Here is a 20,751-nt window from a genome sequence, read left to right as displayed (position 1 = left end):
GAGGAGGAGGATGAAGTTAGATGAGGGGCTGGTGGTGCCTGGCTCTGGGGGAAGGGAGGGGAGGGGCTCAGGCAGGCGGCTCACAGGCAGCTGGGGTGCTGGCCCATGGTAAAAAGAGGTTGGGTGGGGGCATTAGGGTTTCTCAAAAATCAAAAGGTGGGGTGTGATGCCGAAAAGTTTGAGAACCACTGTACTAGAAGCACAGCTGCCTGGACCAGTCAGATGGTACGGGCTCTCCTAGGTCTTTCAGGAAAACAGTCTGCGCAGGCTCAACTAGACCAATTGTTGAAAGGTGCTCAGGGATGAAAAGATGAATAAATATACAGGGCATGAGAAGGATTAGCAGAAGCTCTGCACGAAAGCAAAGGAATCGCGCTGCACATACCACCATGCCAAGGAACCCACCAACTGATCACATGATGAACTGCTAACCTGCCACTTTGACAACAAACTGCACGCCATATTGGAAGACACCCCATCAGCACCACACAGACCACCATGGACAACTCGGAAGAATGCAAAACACAGACTTCTTCTGTGAAAAGTAAGTAGGATGATGAAGGTGAGGAGCAGGTTTTGGTGGGACAGTCCCATATTTGGGGTGCCAGGTAACCAGGGCGCACTGATTTATTTTGTCAAAGAGGCTAATTGCCCCGTATTTTCAGGCAGCTGCCGCCCGCTTCCCCTGGCTGGGGGAGCCAGGAGCTGGACCACGTGGTGGCACAGCGGCTCCCCAGCTTCCCCCGGCTCCCCCGCCACAATGGGGTTGCCCCCCAGCTTTCCTCGGCTGGGGGAGCTGGAGCCGGAGCTGGACTTGCGCAGCAGCGCGTCTGCCCCCCAGCTTCCCTCGGCTGGGGGAGTCAGGCAGCTGTCCCTCTGACAGCTTCTCCCGGCTGGGGGAGCTGGAAGCTGGAGTGGCAGAATGGTGGCGCCCCCACCTGGCAGAAAGCCAGGAATTTCACTGGCAGGGTGACAGCCCCCCCAGGGCAGCCACCGCCTGACTCCCAGATACGGTGACCATCTGTCCTGTTTTGGTCAGGACAGCATCATTCCCCTTGTCCTTTATTTGGGCGGGGGATATATGCTCACCCTAGTGAGGAGGGTAAATGTGCAGAGGAGCATTTCAGCTACACCGTGAGGCAGGATCTTTTTGATAGTCTACAGAAAGTAACCTCAGACAAGACTGCATATGCATTTTTCCTTCCAATGTTCAAATGTAAAGAACGTGCCCAGTGCTCCTGACCAAACTAGCACGACATAGGAATCACACTGGGGGATGCAGACATCAAGGTGTGTCGTGGGTATTGAGAGAAGTTCCCCACCCTGGCTTTACACCAACAGTCATAATAATCAGGTTACTTCCAGTCCTGAAGAACCAGCCAGTTGCCCACAAATCAACTGTACTCAGATCTCAACCGAAGACAATGTTTGTAGTCAACCCTGTAACAAACTAACTAAAGGTTAGTTATTAACTAGGAAAAATAAATGAGATTTACAAGGCTAAAGTAAATAAACATACATATACTAATAGGTACCATCTTACATTCAAAAAGCAATGGTAACGTCTATAATAAACGAACTTTTGTGTCTTATTGAAGCCAAACAGACTGGAGAGCTCCTGATTATGCTTAGGAATCTTTGTCCCTCTCAAGTCAGACAGCAAAAACATACCAATATCTCCTTAACATGCATTTTTATTTCTTTCTACCAGCATTCAGGCTATGATGGGACAAGAATTACGTATGTGACCTCCTCAGAGTGAGGGGGATAAGTGCTGGGTGTGGAAGCAATCAACAAAGTCTTTTGTCAAAAATGGCCTGCCTGATGTCCGTACAGCTTCATTTTTTGTGAATCTTGTGGAAAACTACCATTTCACACTTAATAATGCTCCTCCCTACTGAGGGGAATTTATAACCTTAGTAAACATTTTTATAGCTACACAGCAAACATTTCAACCAATGGTCCATAATACCAGAGGTCTGGGGCCCCATGGGGTGCTGTGACCAGGTTTCAGAGGGTCCTCCATGCAGACATACTCAATGGGGCCCCAGGTAGAATGCTGAAGCGCCACAGCATGGGGCTGAAGCTCAGGACCCTGAGCGCCCCCACCCTCTGTCTGACACTGAAGCCTGAGCAATGCTGCTTCACAAGGATGCCTGTGGCATGGGTCTCTGGGGCAAGTGCCTTCCTTGCTCGCTACCTAACAGCAGCCCTGCCTTTTATATACAGAAAGCCAGTTATTCTGGCAAAGGTAGCCCATGGAGTTTTTATAGCATACTGCAGGGCCTTGGAAAGAAAAAGATTGACAATCCCTGATTTATAAACTCTCTTGTATGCAGCATCCTATAAGCATTTCACAAAGTCTAAACATGTTGTTATAATGCTAACATTTATTTTAACTATCAATACACTGGTGAGCCAGGCTAGGTTCCAGCTATGTGTAAGCCAATGTTCAATAAGGTCTAAGGGCCTTGACAGGAGCTGGCATCACAACAGATATCAACTTTTCATTGTTTTATCCATTGGAGACAGGCAATGGTAAACCAAACAAAGGTAGAGTTATCACCCTCTTTTCGCTCCCTGTAGGGATGGCAGGGAACAGGCATGCAGAGCGGTTTGTTTATGTACCTACGGATATCTCTCATAACCTCCTGAGAGATCTCATGAAGGCCCTCTGCACTCCTTTCTTCAAGGTATCTACAGACAGCAGCCTTATTTCTTCACCTGTGGTAGGACAGTTCCATGCCACTCTATTATGACTTTGGCAGGCACCATTAGAATAAACAAGCTATTGTTCATAGGCAATATCAGCTAAAGTCACCACTGACTGTGGAAAATAGCATCCGGTACTATAAATACAGGACAAAATTTTATTATTTTGTGCAACCAAAAAAATTCCCTCCTCCTTCCCCCGACACTTCCCCATACTCACCATGGCTGAGTATGTCTGAGACTGCAGGACTGTGCTGTACAGAGGCAGTCTAAAGCTCATCTGTCAACAAGCCTGTCTCATTTAAAACTTTTATAGAAATAAAGGGAGTTCTGAAACTTATTTTTTGTTTTCTCTTGTGACAGCAAATCCAACAATACATAAGTCTGTTTTATCTGAGGCTACCACCTCCACAGCCTTGAGTGGTTCTCTGCAAAATGTCTGACGACCATGAGGAGGATAGAAAGCAGACCAGAAAGCGAATATAAGTTGTGAGATCCTGCAAGTCAGTACTGCACTGGACAAAACTATTAAGCAAGAAAGAACAGACCGGAGAAAGCCTTAGGAGTCCTCACAGGAAAAGAAACATATGCAGTCAGGTAGCAAAAACAAATGCTGCAGACTCTGTAATCTCACTCTTTTTGCAGTCAACAAAGAACTCAAAATTAACAACTCATTACACCTTCCAGTATTCCCTGTGGCATCCGTGGATGCATTCCTACCGCTCCATAGCTGATGACAACAGTAAGGATACGCATAGACTCATACATACTGACGTGTGAGAGTCACAGATGATGTACGTAAAGCGAAAGTGGACTGAAATGAACAGGTTTTCTACCTTTCTAATTTTAAAATTGGATTCCATTAATACATTTTAGAAGTTTGTGCTGTACACTTTTAATTGCACTGTTATGTAATAAATTCCCATTTTTTTAAAATAAATTTCTATTTATTATGCCATTACCTACAGCACAGAATGTTCAGAATAGCAATCACAGGTAATTCTACGTGACAGAACTCCTAGGTTTAGTGAAAAACAGTAAATTTATAAATGTTCAAACACCATATAATTAATAAATTCATTAAAAGAAAGTGCAATATTCATAAATGTACACTACATACTAACAATTCTTACTAACCCCCAAAGCTTTGGGACCAGGAAGAGTGCAGTCCATACCACCACATCAAAGTTCTTTACTCAAAGGCACTCAGCCGTGCAGAGCTCTAGATGGAGTTTATGGCCCTTGTGTTTGGCTGTTCAAACTCAGTACACAGGCACTCCACCTCCTTTTTACATCCTGCAACAATTATTTCCCCTCTGCCTCACAGATATTAGGTGGAACACAACAGACTGCTATAACCATTTGAATTTTCTCTCACTGCGATTATATCTCATAAGTAAATGCTGAATGCTGGCAACATACTAACAACACATTTCACTGTCACTCTGCACCTGCTGAGCTGGTAGCTGAATCTTTTCCTGATGCTGTAGAGTAAGACAGCATACGGTTTCATGAGCCAAGGAAGCGAGGGGTAAGCAGGGCCCTACAGAATTATGTCAAGAACGGTAATCTGCTGGTTGAGAAAGTGTCCTCCTGCTGGCAGTTTTCTGCAGTCCTGTCTTCTCAAATATGTGAGCATCACACAGCTTCCATACTAATATTGCTAAAGCATCCTTGGTGATCCACCTACACTTGCATAATTAAAGAAAAGTAGCCCTTTCTATTTATGCTCTCTTGTGGCAAAATTGGGAGACAGGTGCCATCTATGCCTCACCACTGTTCAAGACTCATTTTTGCAAATCTATCCACTATGTCCTGCATGTTGCCAAGGATATGGATGGCATTGTCCGATGGAGAAAACTGCATGGTGGAAACTTGACCCTTTGCTCCCAGTCATTCCTATGTGACTAATTTTGGTCCCACAATGCACTGCAAAAGTTTCCTAAAAAGCAGGACACTAGACAGTAGCACATTGAAATAGCTACACTACACTGTGCATCGACACAAGCAGGAGTAGTCAATATTTGCAAGCTGGGTGCAAGCAGCCAAGCAGGCACATGCACACACAAAATAAATTAACGGAGGTGATTTTCCACCAAAGTATCTTGGGTTAACCAAAATCTGTAGTGTTGACATGGCCTGAGAAAATGCTACTAAAAATGCCTAAGTACCAACTTCATATATCCTTTTTCAGAAAGGGTTCATCTCACACTAAAACAGATAAAAAATTAAGACATATTTTGAAAAAATGCCTCACACAGACATTAAGAATCCCTTTGTAAAAAATCACAGAGTATGTTCAGAAGGAGGGCTCTTATCAAGATAGTATCTTTTGTCAAATAAATGATTTTGTAAGCTTACCATGTTGGCCTTGGCCTGTTCAGATAGTCCTGTATTGTTGGTCCTGCAGATTGAGAAGGACCTCGTGATCTGGCCATGGCTATGGGATTCATATAAGCCTTGGAGATGACAAAGCAAAGTGAGAAATCAATTTAATTTTTTTCCGCAGAAACAAATAAAAACCCACACATACAATTTTCCTTACTTACTGAAAACAATTCTGACTGTTTCTTAAAGATGGAAGGCATTTCGCCAGAGTATGGTGATGATTCAAGCTAACAGGCAGACAACACAACGATTTTTATTCAAAATTACATAACCTACTTATCTGCATGAGGAATAAGGGTCTATCCAGTGGCCCAGTGATACTCAGTACTTCCTTTGTAATGTGCTCTGAGATTTCTCAATGTGATACTCTATTATAAAGCATTATTAAAGTGACATATACCCCTAGTCTAGTGGTGTGCAAAGGGGGGAGAGGGGGTGCAGCATGATCAGGTCCCCCCTGGCTTCCACTGCTTCCCCAGCCCTCTCCTTCCTCCCCAGCAGCCTTTGCTGCCATCATCAAAGCGCACACGTGCACACACACCCGCCCGCTCCCCCCCGAGCCAGTCAGTGTTCTGAGGCCCTGAGTCAAGCAGTAGGGCCACACTGCTGAGTTCCCAGCTTGGAGAAGTGGCCACATTGGTCCCTGCAGCCCGTGCATGCTGGCTCCTGGTAGTCCCCTGAGATCCTACCAAGGACTTGCCACAGGGCTGCCTTCGGCCTGGTGACACTGCTGCTCTGCAACACAATGCAGCTGAGAGTCCCCTTGGGTTCCCCACATACGTTCCTGGGGTCCTCCCCCAAGGATCCCTCCCTCTTTGGGACACCCCCTGGAGCTCCCCAGTATCCCCTTCCCAAGCATTCCACCTCCCTTCCTGAATGCCCCCCCATCCTGCGGTCTTCTCACAGGCTGGGGGGGGGGGCGGGGAAGCTAATTGCAGGGCTGAAAAGTGGGGCCCAACGTAAAAAGTTTGCTCACCCCTGCTCTAGTCTCATACTGTTTGGCACAACAAAGGTAACACACTGAAGACTTCCAACTTGTCAAAAACAAACTGATGATGGCACAGAAACAGAAGAGCACAAATTAATGATAATACCACCACATAATAAAACTACTAGATATGGGATTTGTTTTAATACTAAAAATCTGATGCATGTAAACAAACACAATTCTGGTGAATTAGGGGCATTTAAGTACTAAATTGAAAGTTTTATAGGTTAAAACATATGTTAACATGAGGTCAGTTATAACGGATTTATTAATTAGCTTTGTCCTCTATTCTCCTTTCGTAGTCTGTGTGTTCTCTTTGTACGCACTTCAAAATGTGGTAAATTTTATAAATCCAAATATTAAAAAAAAAAAAAAATCTATAGCCTACCAAAACAAGGAACTGAATCCCTGACAATTTTTAAAATTTTGGTGCATGAATATATAGGAATCATAAGGCTACACTGACGCTTATGTGCATATATCTTCCTTTACCTAACCAGATCTGTGTATACAAATACATATTATGTAAATTATATGTAAAAACATTAAATTTGAAAAGAGAACCCAGAAGTTAAAACACACCAGAACTAACACTGTCCATGAAACCCTAATTCATGTAACTTATGCATTTATGATAATCTATAAATTACATGAGCACATATTTCTTCCACATGAACCTTGCTTCATTCAGCGCACATGATGGACAGTGTTCACTTAGTGAGAGACTATTTAAGATTTTATTTTTTCCTCATGTTCTGAGCACACAATTATCAGTTTCCTCATGGGCTTTTCCATGGGACTCATAGCTATAGTATCCAACTGCTGTACAAACATTTTTTTTCACAACACTTTTGTGAGGTAAGGGGATACTACTGCCCCCATTTTACAGATGGAGCACTGAGGCTGAAGACAAAAGTATCCATCCACTAATTCTGGGTGCTCAATTTGAGAAACCTAGGACCTGATTTTTCAGAGTATTCAGAATTATACGGCACTTTATATAGTACAATTTCCATTGACTTTGTCAAGCTTTGATAGCTCACACTTCTACAGATTGCTCCAAATGGTCTCAGTCAGACACCCTGAAACTAAGAACACAGATAGTGACTACCTGTGAGATGTTCGGTTTAAGTGAGTTGTCTAGCACCACATATGAACTTTGTGGCAAGTGTAGGGATTGTTGCCATTCTTTTTCTTCTATTAATCATCTGCCTCAATAACCGCATGTCCTCCAAATATAACAACAAACCAAACAGGAGTCCTACAGATAACAGGTCCCTTCGCTATATAATCCTGATTCATCCCCAGATTAGGTCCATCCTATGCATTAAATGAGGCAAGAATCCTGTGCAAAAAATAGTATATGTGATAAAAACTGGTGATGCATATGAAAAAGTAGCCAAATTAAGGTTACATAAGGCATTTTCTAACTTTTGGGTGCTTAACTTTGATTTTTAAACCTTTTTTTTAGTCTAATTTCCCAGATTCTTTTTAAACAGCATAAAAACAAAACTTAGATGTGCTATTATGTATAAAGTTCTCACGCTTTACGTGGACCAGTACTAGAAGATGACACACTGACACAGCACAGACATTTGCTAACTGCAGTGGTATGGTGAGGCTCAGGAATCAGGTTTCAGTTTAGTTCTGGAGGAGAATGTTCTCCAATGCAGGAGTTCTCAACCTTTATTCCTCCTGAGGTTTGTGGAAAATGTTATAAAACTCCATGGCCCACCTGTGCTATAGTAACTGATTGTATGCATTTAAAAGCCAGGTACAGCATTATGGGTAATCAGCAGGGCAACTGTCCAGTGCCAAAAACCACAGGAGGCCCCATCTAGCAGGGCTCAGGCATCAGCTTTCTGCCTTGGGTCCCAGTGAGTCAAATGCCAGCCCTGCTTGGCAGAGCCTCTGAAAGCTACTTGTGACAACCCCCGCCCCACAAGGGAATCACACACCCCAAATAGAGGAACCTCTGCTCTAGCAGGCAAGGACTCTTCTGCACCTTTCCCCTAAGCTTGGTGCCTTCTGCCCTTTCCCTCCAGATGTGTGTGTCTCTCACATTTTGAGACTCTTCCTGGTCTCAATATGAACAAGAGTACTGATTTCTGTAACTTCATTTCTAGAACTCTTGTTATGCATGGTGCTTTGTGCACACACAAAAGAGAAAAGACCCTTTCCTTAGGCCCTGTCCACACTAAAAAGGTTTGTTTGCATAGCTATACCAGGAAATAATTCTAGTGTAGATGTAACTTATACTGGCAAAAATTCTTTTTTCTAATACAATTTATACTAGTTCCCTGAGGGGGAACACTGTGTGTGTGTGTATTATATATAATATACAGACTCTTGATTTCAAAAGAGCAGACTTCGACTCCCTGAGGGTACTGATGGGCAGAATCCCCTGGGAAATGAAGATGAAGGGGAAAGGAGGTCAGGAGAACTGACAATATTTTAAACAAGTCTTGCTGAAGGCACAGGAACAATCAATCACACTGCATAGTAAGAAACGCAAATATGGTAGGCAACTAGCTTGGCTTAACAGGAAAATCCTTGGTCAGCTTAAACTCAAAAAGAATGTGTATAAGAAGTGGAAACTTGGACAGATGAATGAGGAGGAGTATAAATATACAGCTGGAAAATACTGGGCAGTAATCAGGACAGTAAAGGCACAACTGGAACTGCAGCTGGCAAGGGATGTGAAGGGTAACAAGAAGGGTTTCTACAGGCATGTTAACAATAAGAGGGTTATCAGGGAAAATGCAGGGCCATTACTGGATGAGGGTAGTAACCTAGTGACAAATGATGTAAGAAAAGCTGAAGTACGCACTGCTTTTTTTGCCTCCGTTTTCATGGGCAAGGACAGCTCCCACACTAAGGTGCTAGGCAATGCAGTATGGGAAGGTGGATTGCAGCCCTTGGTGGGAGAGGAACGAGTTAAGAGCTACTTAGAAAAACTAAATGCACACAAACCCATGGGTCTGGATTTAATGCTTGCAAGGGTACTGAGGGAATTGGCAAATGTCACTGCCGAGCCTTTGGCCATTATCTCTGAAGACTCTTGGAGATTGGGAGAGATTCCAGATGATTGAAAAAAAGGCAAATGGAGTGCCCATCTTTGAAAAAAAGGAAAGAGGGACAATCCAGGGACCCATAGACCAGTCAGCCTTACCTCAGTCCCTGGGAAAATAAAGGAAGAGATCCTCAAGGAATCCATTTTGGAGCACTTGAAAGAGGGGAAAGTGATAAAAAGTAGTCAGCATGGATTTACCAAGGGCAAGTTATGCCTGACAAATGTTATTAGTTTCTATGAGGAGGTAGCTGGACCTCTGGACACGGGGAAGTCAGTGGATGTGATATACCTTGACTTCTGTAAAGCGTTTGATACAGTCTCCCACAACATTCTTGCCCATAAGTTAAGGAAGTACGGATTGGATACAGGGACTATAAGATGGATAGAAAGATGGCTTGATGGTCCAGCCCAAAGGGTAGTGGTCAATGGCTCAATATCTGTATGGCGGTCAGTTTCAAGTGGAGTGCCCTAAGTCTCAGTTCTTGGGCCAGAGTTGTTAAACATCTTTATTAATGAGGGATGAGGGACTGGACTGCACCTGCAGCAAGTTTGTGGATGACATCAAGATGGGGAAGAGGTAGAGACGATGGAGGGTAGAGATAGGATCCAGAGTGACTTGGATAAATTGGAGGATTGGGCCAAAAGAAATCTGATGTGGTTTAAGAAGAAGTGTAGAGTCCTGCACCCAGGACGGAAGAATCCCAAGCACTGTTACAGGCTGGGGACTGATTGGCAATCAGCAGTACAGCGGAAAGGGACCTAGGTGTTATGGTGGATGAAACGCTGGATACGAGTAAACAGTGTGCCCCTGTAGCCGAGAAGGTCAATTGCATATTGGGGTGCATTAGGAGGAGTATTTTGAGCAGATCTAGAGAGGTGGTTGTTCCCCCCTATTTGGCACTGGTAAGGCCACATCTGGAGTAGTGCGCCCAGTTTTGGACCCCCCAGCACAGAAAGAATGTGGATGTGCTGAAGCAGGTTCAGTGGAGGGCAACGAAAATGATTAAGGTGCTGGAGCACATGACCTATGAGGAGAGGCTGAGGGATCTGGGCTTATTTAGTTTGCAGAAGAGAAGACTGAGCAGTGATTTAATAGCAGCCTTCAACTTCCTGAAGGGGTGCGCTAAAAGGGATGGAGAGAAACTATTTTCAGTGGTGATTCAGAGCAGAACAAGGGGTAATGGTCTGAAGTTACAGAATGAGAGGACTAGGTTGGATATTAGGAAAAACTACTTCACCAGTAGGGTGGTGAAGCACTTGAATGCATTGCCTAGGGAGGTGGTAGAAACTCCATCCCTAGAGGTTTTTAAGCCCCAGCTTGACATAGTCATGGCTGGGATGACTTATTCGGGGCTGATCCCGCTTGGGGCAACAGGCTAGACTCAATGACTTACTGAGGTCCCTCCAGCTCTGTGAGTGTATGGTTCTATGATTATATAAGAAGCACCTGTTTGCCAGTAAAACTGCATCTGCACCAAGGGCTTCTGCTGACATGAAAATTGTTTTAGAAAAATCACTCTCCAAATTGATATTAGTATCAAAAGTTTTGTAAGCTCGGTTTTATAGTCCAATGCCTGAATATCAATTGTTGTTTGCAGGGAGACCGCCATGATCACACCAAGCCCCTCTAAAGTCACTGAAAAGTGCTTTCTGCTGGTAACAGCTTGCAGGATCACAGCCTAAATTGAAATACAGAAAAGAGAGAAGGCTGAAACAAAATAATGTAGTTGGGTTTATTTTTGTCACATAACTTGGCAGTCGCAAAATTCTAATAAGAAATATCAGCATGCTGTCAAGCATAAAAGTATTAGTAGAGGATAGAGGTGGACGGCTACTTGAAAAGAGGAAATTTTAAGGAAGGACCTGAAGGACAGGAAGGCAGATGACCTAAAATGAAACTGATCTTACAATTAGATCACATGTGAGGAGGTCAACACCTGTTTTGAGGAACAAACAACTGAAGTCAATAGAGTCTCAGGCAGACAAAGATCCGTGTGAACACAATACTTTAGACCAAAACCCCTGCATTTTTGTTTGTTTATTTGTTTTTGGGGGTTTTTTTTGCATGCCCCATACATCAGCATAGGGACCCACAACAATAAAAAAATTGTTACAAACTTTTTTTAAACAGAAACAGGCCAAAAACCTAACTTTTTTTTTTCAAATGACAGAGCACAAAACTGACATCAATGGTACAGTTATTAGTGATTTGTGCAAGGTTTGACTGGGAGATGAAAGGTCCCATCATGCATGTAAAAGTAAATTCCTCAGGGTTGTCTGCCTGTCCTACCTGGAAGGAATATGAGGCACAATTTAGAATTTATGATCAGTGGGGGAAGTTCTTTGACTGCTGGGAAAAATGCCAGCCCACGTGAAGGGCACCGAATGCCTTACTAAGAATTACTTCTACTGCTGGGAGGCGTTATTCTATTGTAATTACCACCCTCATCATCATTACAGGCTCGCAGTCTACATAAAGAGAGCCCGGGCTTTGATGTGGCGAGGAGCCGCCATTGCGTGCCCCAGAATGGGACTGATAGTGCCAGTGGGGTTGCCGCCAACCGTGGGATCTTCAGAGCGTAATGTTACGAATATTCTTGGGAGAAAGCAGCACTAAGAGGCTCTCCGGCTCTGGCCCTTTGTGCAGACCCCGCGGGGGGGGGGTCCCGCACGGCCCCAGGCCCGCCGTCGCTGCGCGGGGGAGGGCGGAGGTCCCCACGCGGCCCCACGCCCAGGGACAGGTCGGAGCACCTGGAGCAGAGCTGGCCTCACCGGGTCCCCCTCCGCGGGGCGGGCCTAGCGCTACACCCGCTTTCCCCGGGACGGGCCGCGGCAGGCCCAGCCTGTGACGCGAGACTCAATAGCGCTTCCTCAACCGGTCTCCCCTGGGCCTCGCCATCCAGGCCCGCGCGCCGCGCCGCACCGCGCCACTCACCACCCGGTTATCCCGCTTCCCCATGGCGGCGCCGCACAGAAGCCACGGCTGCACCGCGCGCTCCGGCCGGGAACTGAGCACAACAGGCGCGAGGCCCAGCCCGGCGTCGCTTCCCTCTGCTCAAGCAGCGGGCGCACGGCGCCACCTGCAGGGCGCACAGCGCTAGCGGCCCGCTCCAGGCCTAGCTCAGACCCGGCTCCGCCCTGCGGCTGGGCCGGGGCGAAGGGCGTTGGGAGCCCCGGGCCCTCAGCCCGCACAACCCGGCGGCGCGCTAGCTGCCTTTCCAGACGCGCAGGAGTTCGTCCGGTGAGCGGCCATAATGAGGGAAGCCGCTGAGGGCGAGGAAGCCACTGCAGAGAAACGAACCTGGAATCCAGTCAAACTTCTGCTGGAAGTGCAGCCGTGTTAAAAGCCCCCACGCAAGCCATATTAGGAGCTGCAGAGAATTTCTGGGTATGGGGGTTTTGTAAATGGGGTGGACCCCCCACACATACATACAGAGCGAGCCCCGACCGAATCCATCCTCTCCAGCTGGCCCCACCCTGCTCCCCCCCACCGAGTTGGAGTTCTGTGTGGGGGTTGGGTCATAGGATGTGTGACACAGACAGACCCAGGTTGCTGGCCCCAGGGATACAAGCACAGGGTTTAAAGCCCTGCACTCTACCACATGAGCTAAAGGCTAGCTGGTTCTCAGCCAAGGCCGTAGAGCAGAGACTTCACTCACCCCAGATGAGGTCTCACTGCCTCTGGGTACTACATGCTTCCCTAGGCTGAGGAAGGGCATCCTGAGCTTCTGAGACCTTCCAGCAGTTCTTCCCAGCCAATGTACTAGTTGGGATGCCAACAGACTTGGTTTGCTGGCCCCCAAAGAGAGAACCTATGAGCATAGGGTCTAAAGCGCTGCACTCTACCACATCCCATCAGCTCATGGGAATAAGGGGACTTCGAAGTAGGCGGGGTCCTTTCGAAAAGGAGGCCCATCGGGATGAGCGGCACGCCGGCGAGGCACATCAATTTCGAAGTGCAGCAGCTGCCCGCATGCTAATGAAGCATTGAATATGTATTTCAGTGCTTCATTAGTAAACTTCTAAATGGCCATTTGCATGGTCATTTCGAAGTTTGGGGCTCGTGTAGACATAGTCAGAGAGTGCTCCCAAGGTTCTCTTATGTGGCACTTCTAGGTGATGTGCTCACATGGATCTGTTATGTTGTGTGCTGTGCTGTCACTCTTTCATCTCTGTCTGTGTGGGAGGCTGCTGGGGTGATCAAAGGGAATTAGGTGAAATTAAATGAAAATCTGTGAGAATTTCATGCCTAGACTCATTTGTAGATCTCGCTGGGTGCCTATTTCTATCTTTATGTGCATATGCATCTTTCTAAATCTGGACCTTAGTTTCTTTGTTCTCAGTTCCACGTCCGTAAAACTGGCAATAATAGCACTTTTGGTTAAATGCATTGATAACTGTGAGATGCTCAGAGTCTATGGTGATGAGAACCTAAGCTAGAGAATGAACCCAGATACTAATACATTTCAGGGTCTGTCTGAAATTATGCTGGAGAGTAGTTGATTGAGGCTTTATCTGCTTAAGGCAAGAGTGATGCTGATTAGCTGGGGAAAACAACCACAGGAGGTGACAGCAGCTTCTTCAGCCAAGAAGTTGTTTTGTTAATAAGATCTGCAGCATGGTTATCAGACCCTCAGCTGATTCTCAGCTAAAAGCAGTAACAACAATTCCTTTTTTCATCTCTCCTGAGGTAGTTGTAACCATTCCTTTTAGATATGGACCTCCTCGCCAAAACAAAAAGCAGTCAAGTAGCACTTTAAAGACTAGCAAAAAAGTTTATTAGGTGAGCTTTCGTGGGACAGATCCACTTCTTCAGACCATAGCCAGACCAGAACAGACTCACTGTTTAAGGCACAGAGAACCAAAAACAGTAAGCAAGGAGGACAAATCAAAAGCTCACCTAATAAACTTTTTTCCTAGTCTTTAAAGTGCTACTTGACTGCTTTTTGTTTTGATAGCGTATAGACTAGCACAGCTTCCTCTCTGTTACTACTCCTCACCAAAGTTATGCATGCTTTAACTAGTGAAGGATGTGCCTGCTGTTTTACTTAATGGCATGTCATGTATAGATTTTATTATATCTGTGCTTTGTAGTCTTCAGTGGGTCCCTGCTGTTTTCTGAATACAATACAAGATTATGCTTTTGATCCGGAAAGCCTTGTGGTTATCTTAGCGACCACCTGCAATTTAGTGCTCTAATTCTGGAGTTGAGATTTGCGGGGAGGTTTGTGTTTCAGCACCTCTCAGTTGATTCTGAAATTTGCTTCTTCCCTTGGTCAAAAGAACCTGTATTTATTTACATTAGGGCAGAATTCTGGATTGATGGACACAAATTTTGGAGTTTGACATCATGTTGGGGCAGGGAGAGGTGGGGACTGGGGCAGAGGAGGGTTGTCCTGGCTGGCCATTCCCTGGGCTGGGGGAGATCACATGGCTGGTGGCTCCCTGTGTCTTTCCTCACCAACCACCCCTCCCTGTCAGATGATTGCTAAATTATCTGCCAAAAAACTAGCGTTTTCAAGTGCCTTAGTAGTGCCTGGAAAGAGGGTTGTGTGGCGGGGGTGGGGGGGAAGAAAACAAGGTCAGTTCCCTCCCTCACCACCCACCCCTGCTCCATTTGCTATTTGGCTTGTGTGCCACCTCCCACTATTGCGGCATGTGCAGGTCCCTTCCCCTCACTGAAATCTGAAAAGACACCAGTATTTCAATGATGAAGCATTCCATTAATCATGTAATTCTTCCCATCCCAGGACACCCCAGGACTTCACAGCAGCATTATTCTAGAACATGGCAGCTGAAAGTGAAAATAAAGACTAAATATATAAAGAAAAAAGGGGAAGTGAATAGTTAGTTTTCATTGTGTAAATTAAGGAGAGGTAAGTTAACTTTAATGTTTCATAAAATTCTAAATTATGCTCTTATTTTGTCTTTTCAGGAACTCGTTAAACCATGTAAAACTTAAAACCCTCCTTTTAAAAACAGTTATAGTTTCAGATCTCACAGATAAACCAATAACCCTGAAGATATAAAACAAAAAGGCAGTCCTGTAGCATTGTAAAGACTCACAAATATTTTTAGGTGATGAGCTTTTGTGGGACAGATTCAGTTCTTGAGATCTGGAAATTCTGGAATTGGGGCCTCTGTTAAAATGCTGACTAATCCGCAAACGCTATTTTCCATGTTAAAATAAGAATCATACACTTCTTGAATGAATCACCCTAACAAAAGTCAGAATAATACAGTAAGTGGCACCAGAATTTCCAGATCTGAAGAACTGAGTCTGTCCCATGAAAGCTCATCACCTACTAAACCATTCTGTTAGTCTTTAAAGTGCTACAAGACTGCTTTTTTGTTTTGTGAAGGTACAGACTAACACGGCTACCTCTCTGTGCCTAAAGATATAATTAAGATTACTAATAGACAAACTATCTAACATTTCCTGAAATTCACAGCTATGCATGGTTACTATCAATCAAAAAATATGACGGCCATTCAGCAAAGACATACACGTATGTTCAATGCACTGTGAGGAGCTCCACTGAAATATATAGGACTGCTCACAGTAGCTGCGTCTACACGTGCACGCTACTTCGAAGTAGCGGCAGTAACTTCGAAATAGCGCCCGTCACGTCTACACGTGTTGGGCGCTATTTCGAAGTTGAAATCGACGTTAGGCGGCGAGACGTCGAAGTCGCTAACCCCATGAGGGGATGGGAATAGCGCCCTACTTCAACGTTCAACATCGAAGTAGGGACGTGTAGACGATCCGCGTCCCGCAACATCGAAATAGCGGGGTCCTCCATGGCGGCCATCAGCTGGGGGGTTGAGAGATACTCTCTCTCCAGCCCTTGCGGGGCTCTGTGGTCACCGTGGGCAGCAGCCCTTAGCCCAGGGCTTCTGGCTGCTGCTGCTGCAGCTGGGGGTCCGTGCTGCATATACAGGGTCTGCAACTAGTTGTTGGCTCTGTGTATCTTCCACTGTTTAATGAAAGTGTGTCTGGGAGGGGCCCTTTAAGGGAGCGACTTGCTGTTGAGTCCGCCCCGTGACCCTGTCTGCAGCTGTGCCTGGCTCCCTTATTTCGATGTGTGCTACTTTGGCGTGTAGACGTTCCCTCGCTGTGCCTATTTCGATGTTGGGCTGAGCAACGTCGAAGTTGAACATCGACATTGCCAGCCCTGGAGGACGTGTAGACGTTATTCATCGAAATAGCCTATTTCGATGTCGCAACATCGAAATAAGCTATTTCGAAGTTGGGTGCACGTGTAGACGTAGCCAGTGTGTGAAGTAAGCAGATGCATGGGGCCTCTGTTAAAATGCTGACTAATCTGCAAACACTATTTCCATACTAAAATGAGAACCATACATTTCTTGAATGAATCACCCTAATAAAAGCCAGAACAACAGAGTAAGTGGTGCCAGCATATCCTAGAATTATATACTAGCATACTTTCACAGAAAATAAGAAATTACAATTTTGGTATGTTCTCACCTCATCATCAGAATCAGATGAACTGCTGGAAGAATCAGAGCTTGATGAAGAAGAGGAAGATGAAGACAACTTGACCAAACACAACAAAAATTAAAGCTTGTGAGATGCAGCATTTTGTCTCTTTGAGAAACAATTAAAGGAACAGCCAAATACTCCCAAATGTCTCTGCATTTGCACATGTTCTCTACAGCAATCTTAGTTCCAAGAGCCTATCTTGCAGAGATTTTCTTAAACTGTAGGAGTGGTATTTTCCTGAAACAAACAGCATATGCCATTTTCTGGCCAAATTCTCTATTTTTAAATCAGCCAGGCTTTCTTATTTTTAAATTGGAGATAAGATTCTCAATTTCTCCTCAAATACAAATGAAACTAACATTCTCAGATAACAGGCAATGCAAGAATAGTTATTTAAACATCTACATAAAATTCTAAATTATGCTCTTATTTTGTCTTTTCAGGAACTTGTTAAACCATGTAAAACTTAAACCCCTGAAATCTTTGCTCACCCTATTTGATTTCTTCTTTTCCTTTTTCTTTTTCTAAAAAGAAAGAGACAATTTTGTTACACTGCATCATGATCTCTAAACATATGCCACAAAGAAAGTAGCCCTGATTTTGCATTTTGACCTATGTTCTTTGGCATTAGCTGTTTCAGTGCAAGAATGTCCAACTCAAATACTTTACCAGACTTAAGAAATTACCTCTTTCTTTTTGGAGGAACTCTCACTTCCACTTAATAATTTCTCCCTGTGTTTTTCTAGTTCCTTCTTCCAGTTCTGAAAAACAATAATAGTGACCATTGGCATAACTTTCAAACAGCAGACATTAACAGGAACCTTTGAAATCTTCCCTCTGTGATAGAGCCAAACAAGTATTATTTTTCAGGCTTTAAAAAGATAATTCAACTAATCCTAAACCTAGAGTACTACTTATTTCATTTGTCATAAACAGATTCATATTTATTTGATGAACACTTGCTAATTTTCTCCTTGATCCTCCAGTTATTTAAACAAAAACGTACCCACAAACACCTTAATTAACTATCTGTATTAGAATATTAAATTTAGAACTGCATGTACATTTTCCACTGTAGCAATGTGAGTAATCGGCTTGTTTAAAAAAACAAGTGCCAGCAAACACAAATGTCTCTTGAGTCAAAGCTGGTGGGTAAGGATTTGGACAGTAATGAAAACATTTCAGCTCAGGTAGAGGTTCACACATTATTTCCTCTGTTAAGTCAAGTGCAGTGCACAAACATGGGGCTCCTTGCACTCTTCCCCCAAATCCTGTGTGTGTTCTTTGTGCCACCTTTATGGCCAGGTAAAAATGGCTAGAACCCTATTAGCTACGGGAAAAGTCACAAAATTGAAAGGGGGAAATGGGAGATACTAGAGACCCAAACATCTGGTTAGCACAGCCAAAGTTTCATTCACCTCTGGACTGTATTGTTTAAGCAACTGATTGATAGCACCCAGCGCCTTCCAACAGAATTACATCTCTCACTCAAACTCCCAACATGCTTTAACATGTCTGAACCCTGAATGATGTTTCTCCCAGACATATTATAATGAGTGATTTGCAATGGAGATGTGAACACAGCCTCTGGGATGGGTGGGAGAATGAGACCCCAGTGGGAAGGTGGAATGGGGGGGGGGCACACAGAGCCCTTGTAGGGAAGAGATGGGTAACCTCATATGGAGGAATAGGGGTTAAGCAGAGCTTCGTATATGTGTAAAAGAATGGGACACTAGTAGGATGAAAAGGTAGAAGGGTGAGCACACAGAATCCAGAGTGAAGAGGGAAGACTGGACAATTTTGTGTGGCTGAATTGGGGGGTGGTGGTGGTGAGTGAAACGAACTTTTGGCAATGTGGCGGCAGTATGCAGAATCTTATAGAAGAAGGATTAAGGGACTGCCAAGAACTGAGATGGGGGAGATTGTGTGGGACATTCAAGGAATGCCTGAAATAAGAGGGGTTAGGATGGTGGTACACAGGAAACGTGGAATGGAATGGGGAGATGCAATAAGCTGTGGGACATGCAATAAGCTCAGCCTACTAAAGCTAAGAAGAATGTGGTCTTCTAGTGAACTACAAGCGTTCAAATCCTCTTTAGGTGCCACCTTTTCATAACTAGATTGGACAGTATTTATCAGATATATACTGTTGAGAACAACACTGTATTAGAAAGGGAAGTAAAAGATTGCTTCTGCTCTGTAACTGCTGTAATTGTAATTTAAATATTCAAATAAAGTTAACTCATGAAGAATCACACAGACAGCAACACAATCCTGCTAATGACATCAAAATACAAAAGATCATTCTATTTTTTTCTCAATCATCCACCAAGATAAAATGAATCAAATCACAAACCTCATTCATCTTTTCTTCAAACTCAGCCAAAGCCCTTGATCCTTTCTTTTTCTTTTCTAGTTGTTCTTTCACTTCTTCCCTTTATATAAAAATACATAAATTTTTACATATATACCTATACATCTAAAAAATCCAACACATCATCATAATTTATTTTTAAAAATTTCCAGTGAAATGCCCAGACAGTAATGCAAGTTGTTTCTTCAGTTTATCTTTGGCTGAATTTCCCATCACAGGAGAAAGAAAGAGCTATATTTGTGTTATGCTACAATTTACAGTGCATCATAAAGGTTAGGGCTTCCAAACAAATCCCCGTGCATGATCGTGCTTGAATTTGTTGTTCTAAAAGATAAATAGATTGAACACAAGATAATTTTAGTCACTCATCTTAAAAGCTAGTATAATTCTTAATAAGACAATTCTGAAAGGCAGAATTCAATTATAAAAATGTACTCAACATTTCCTTCCATGTGTGACTCTCTTAACAAAATTACAAAATAAATAAATAAATAAAAATTACCCCCACAATTCAGGTAATGACACCAATGACAAAGAATATTCTGAGGCCCGCTGTATAGTACAAAGTCACGATGATTTAAATCAGCTTGCATAGGCTTATATTACATGTGTCAACTCTCAAATTTGTCTCAGGTCAACGTAAATACTCTGTTATGGTGAGGCAATGCCCCAAATGGCACTGATCCATGGCTGAACTTCTGAGGTCAACACAGCGCAAGTGTACATGCAGCATGACCTACGTCAACCACAATAGTTCCACAATGCCTGTCAGTGAGTATTCTAATCACAGTTGTGAATTCCTCCACCCAGAGGCCAAAGAACCCAGAAGCCATCCTCCTTTCTTTTTAAAATTCCTACATATTCATGACGGCCTACCTTGGCATGGACAACTAACAGCTGTCCATTGTGCACAACTGCCCACCCAAACTGCTGCCTCCCATGTACTAGAACATGGTTTCCCAAACTGGGGGGGCATGCCCCCTGGGGAAGTGAAGGAATTCCAGGGTGGGGTGCGAGGCAACCCAGCTCACCCACCCAGTCATTCCCCACACCCAAACAAAAAGCCGGCCTTTGCTTCCACCTCTCAGCCCCTGCCATTTCACATGGGTGACCCAGGGCAGCTGCTATAAAAAGCAGGCAGCCAGTGAAGGCCCACATGGAGCTGGCTGCCTCCAGCAAAGGTGAGTGAGTGTGGGTTAGGGGGAGGGAGGAGGAGGATGAAGTTAGATGAGGGGCTGGTGGTGCCTGGCTCTGGGGGAAGGGAGGGGAGGGGCTCAGGCAGGCGGCTCACAGGCAGCTGGGGTGCTGGCCCATGGTAAAAAGAGGTTGGGGGGGGGGCATTAGGGTTTCTCAAAACTCAAAAGGTGGGGTGTGATGCCGAAAAGTTTGAGAACCACTGTACTAGAAGCACAGCTGCCTGGACCAGTCAGACGGTACTGGCTCTCCTAGGTCTTTCAGGAAAACAGTCTGCGCAGGCTCAACTAGACCAATTGTTGAAAGGTGCTCAGGGATGAAAAGATGAATAAATATACAGGGCATGACAAGGATTAGCAGAAGCTCTGCATGAAAGCAAAGGAATCGCGCTGCACATACCACCATGCCAAGGAACCCACCAACTGATCACATGATGAACTGCTAACCTGCCACTTTGACAACAAACTGCACGCCATATTGGAAGACACCCCATCAGCACCACACAGACCACCATGGAC

At 44.6% G+C, this 20,751-nt stretch overlaps 1 protein-coding gene across 5 annotated transcripts in view; it reads right to left on the bottom strand.

Moving 5' to 3' along the window:
• The window catches only part of FAM133B (family with sequence similarity 133 member B), a 78,632-nt gene that overhangs the window by 25,951 nt on the left and 31,930 nt on the right, over positions 1 to 20,751 (bottom strand). For all 5 annotated transcript variants that reach the window (XM_074984739.1, XM_074984738.1, XM_074984740.1 and 2 more), the window contains 5 exons: positions 19,022 to 19,100; positions 17,352 to 17,426; positions 17,157 to 17,189; positions 16,651 to 16,719; positions 5,074 to 5,171 (listed from right to left, as the gene is read on the bottom strand). In XM_074984739.1, the coding sequence (XP_074840840.1) occupies positions 5,074 to 5,171; positions 16,651 to 16,719; positions 17,157 to 17,189; positions 17,352 to 17,426; positions 19,022 to 19,100 (354 nt within the window). The remainder of the gene's footprint in view (positions 1 to 5,073; positions 5,172 to 16,650; positions 16,720 to 17,156; positions 17,190 to 17,351; positions 17,427 to 19,021; positions 19,101 to 20,751) is intronic.

This window comes from Carettochelys insculpta, chromosome 2 (genome assembly GCF_033958435.1).
Source record: "Carettochelys insculpta isolate YL-2023 chromosome 2, ASM3395843v1, whole genome shotgun sequence".
Taxonomy (NCBI): Eukaryota; Metazoa; Chordata; order Testudines; family Carettochelyidae; genus Carettochelys; species Carettochelys insculpta.
The sequence above is the reverse complement of the archived record's forward strand: the minus strand, read 5'-3'. Positions and strand labels throughout refer to the sequence as shown.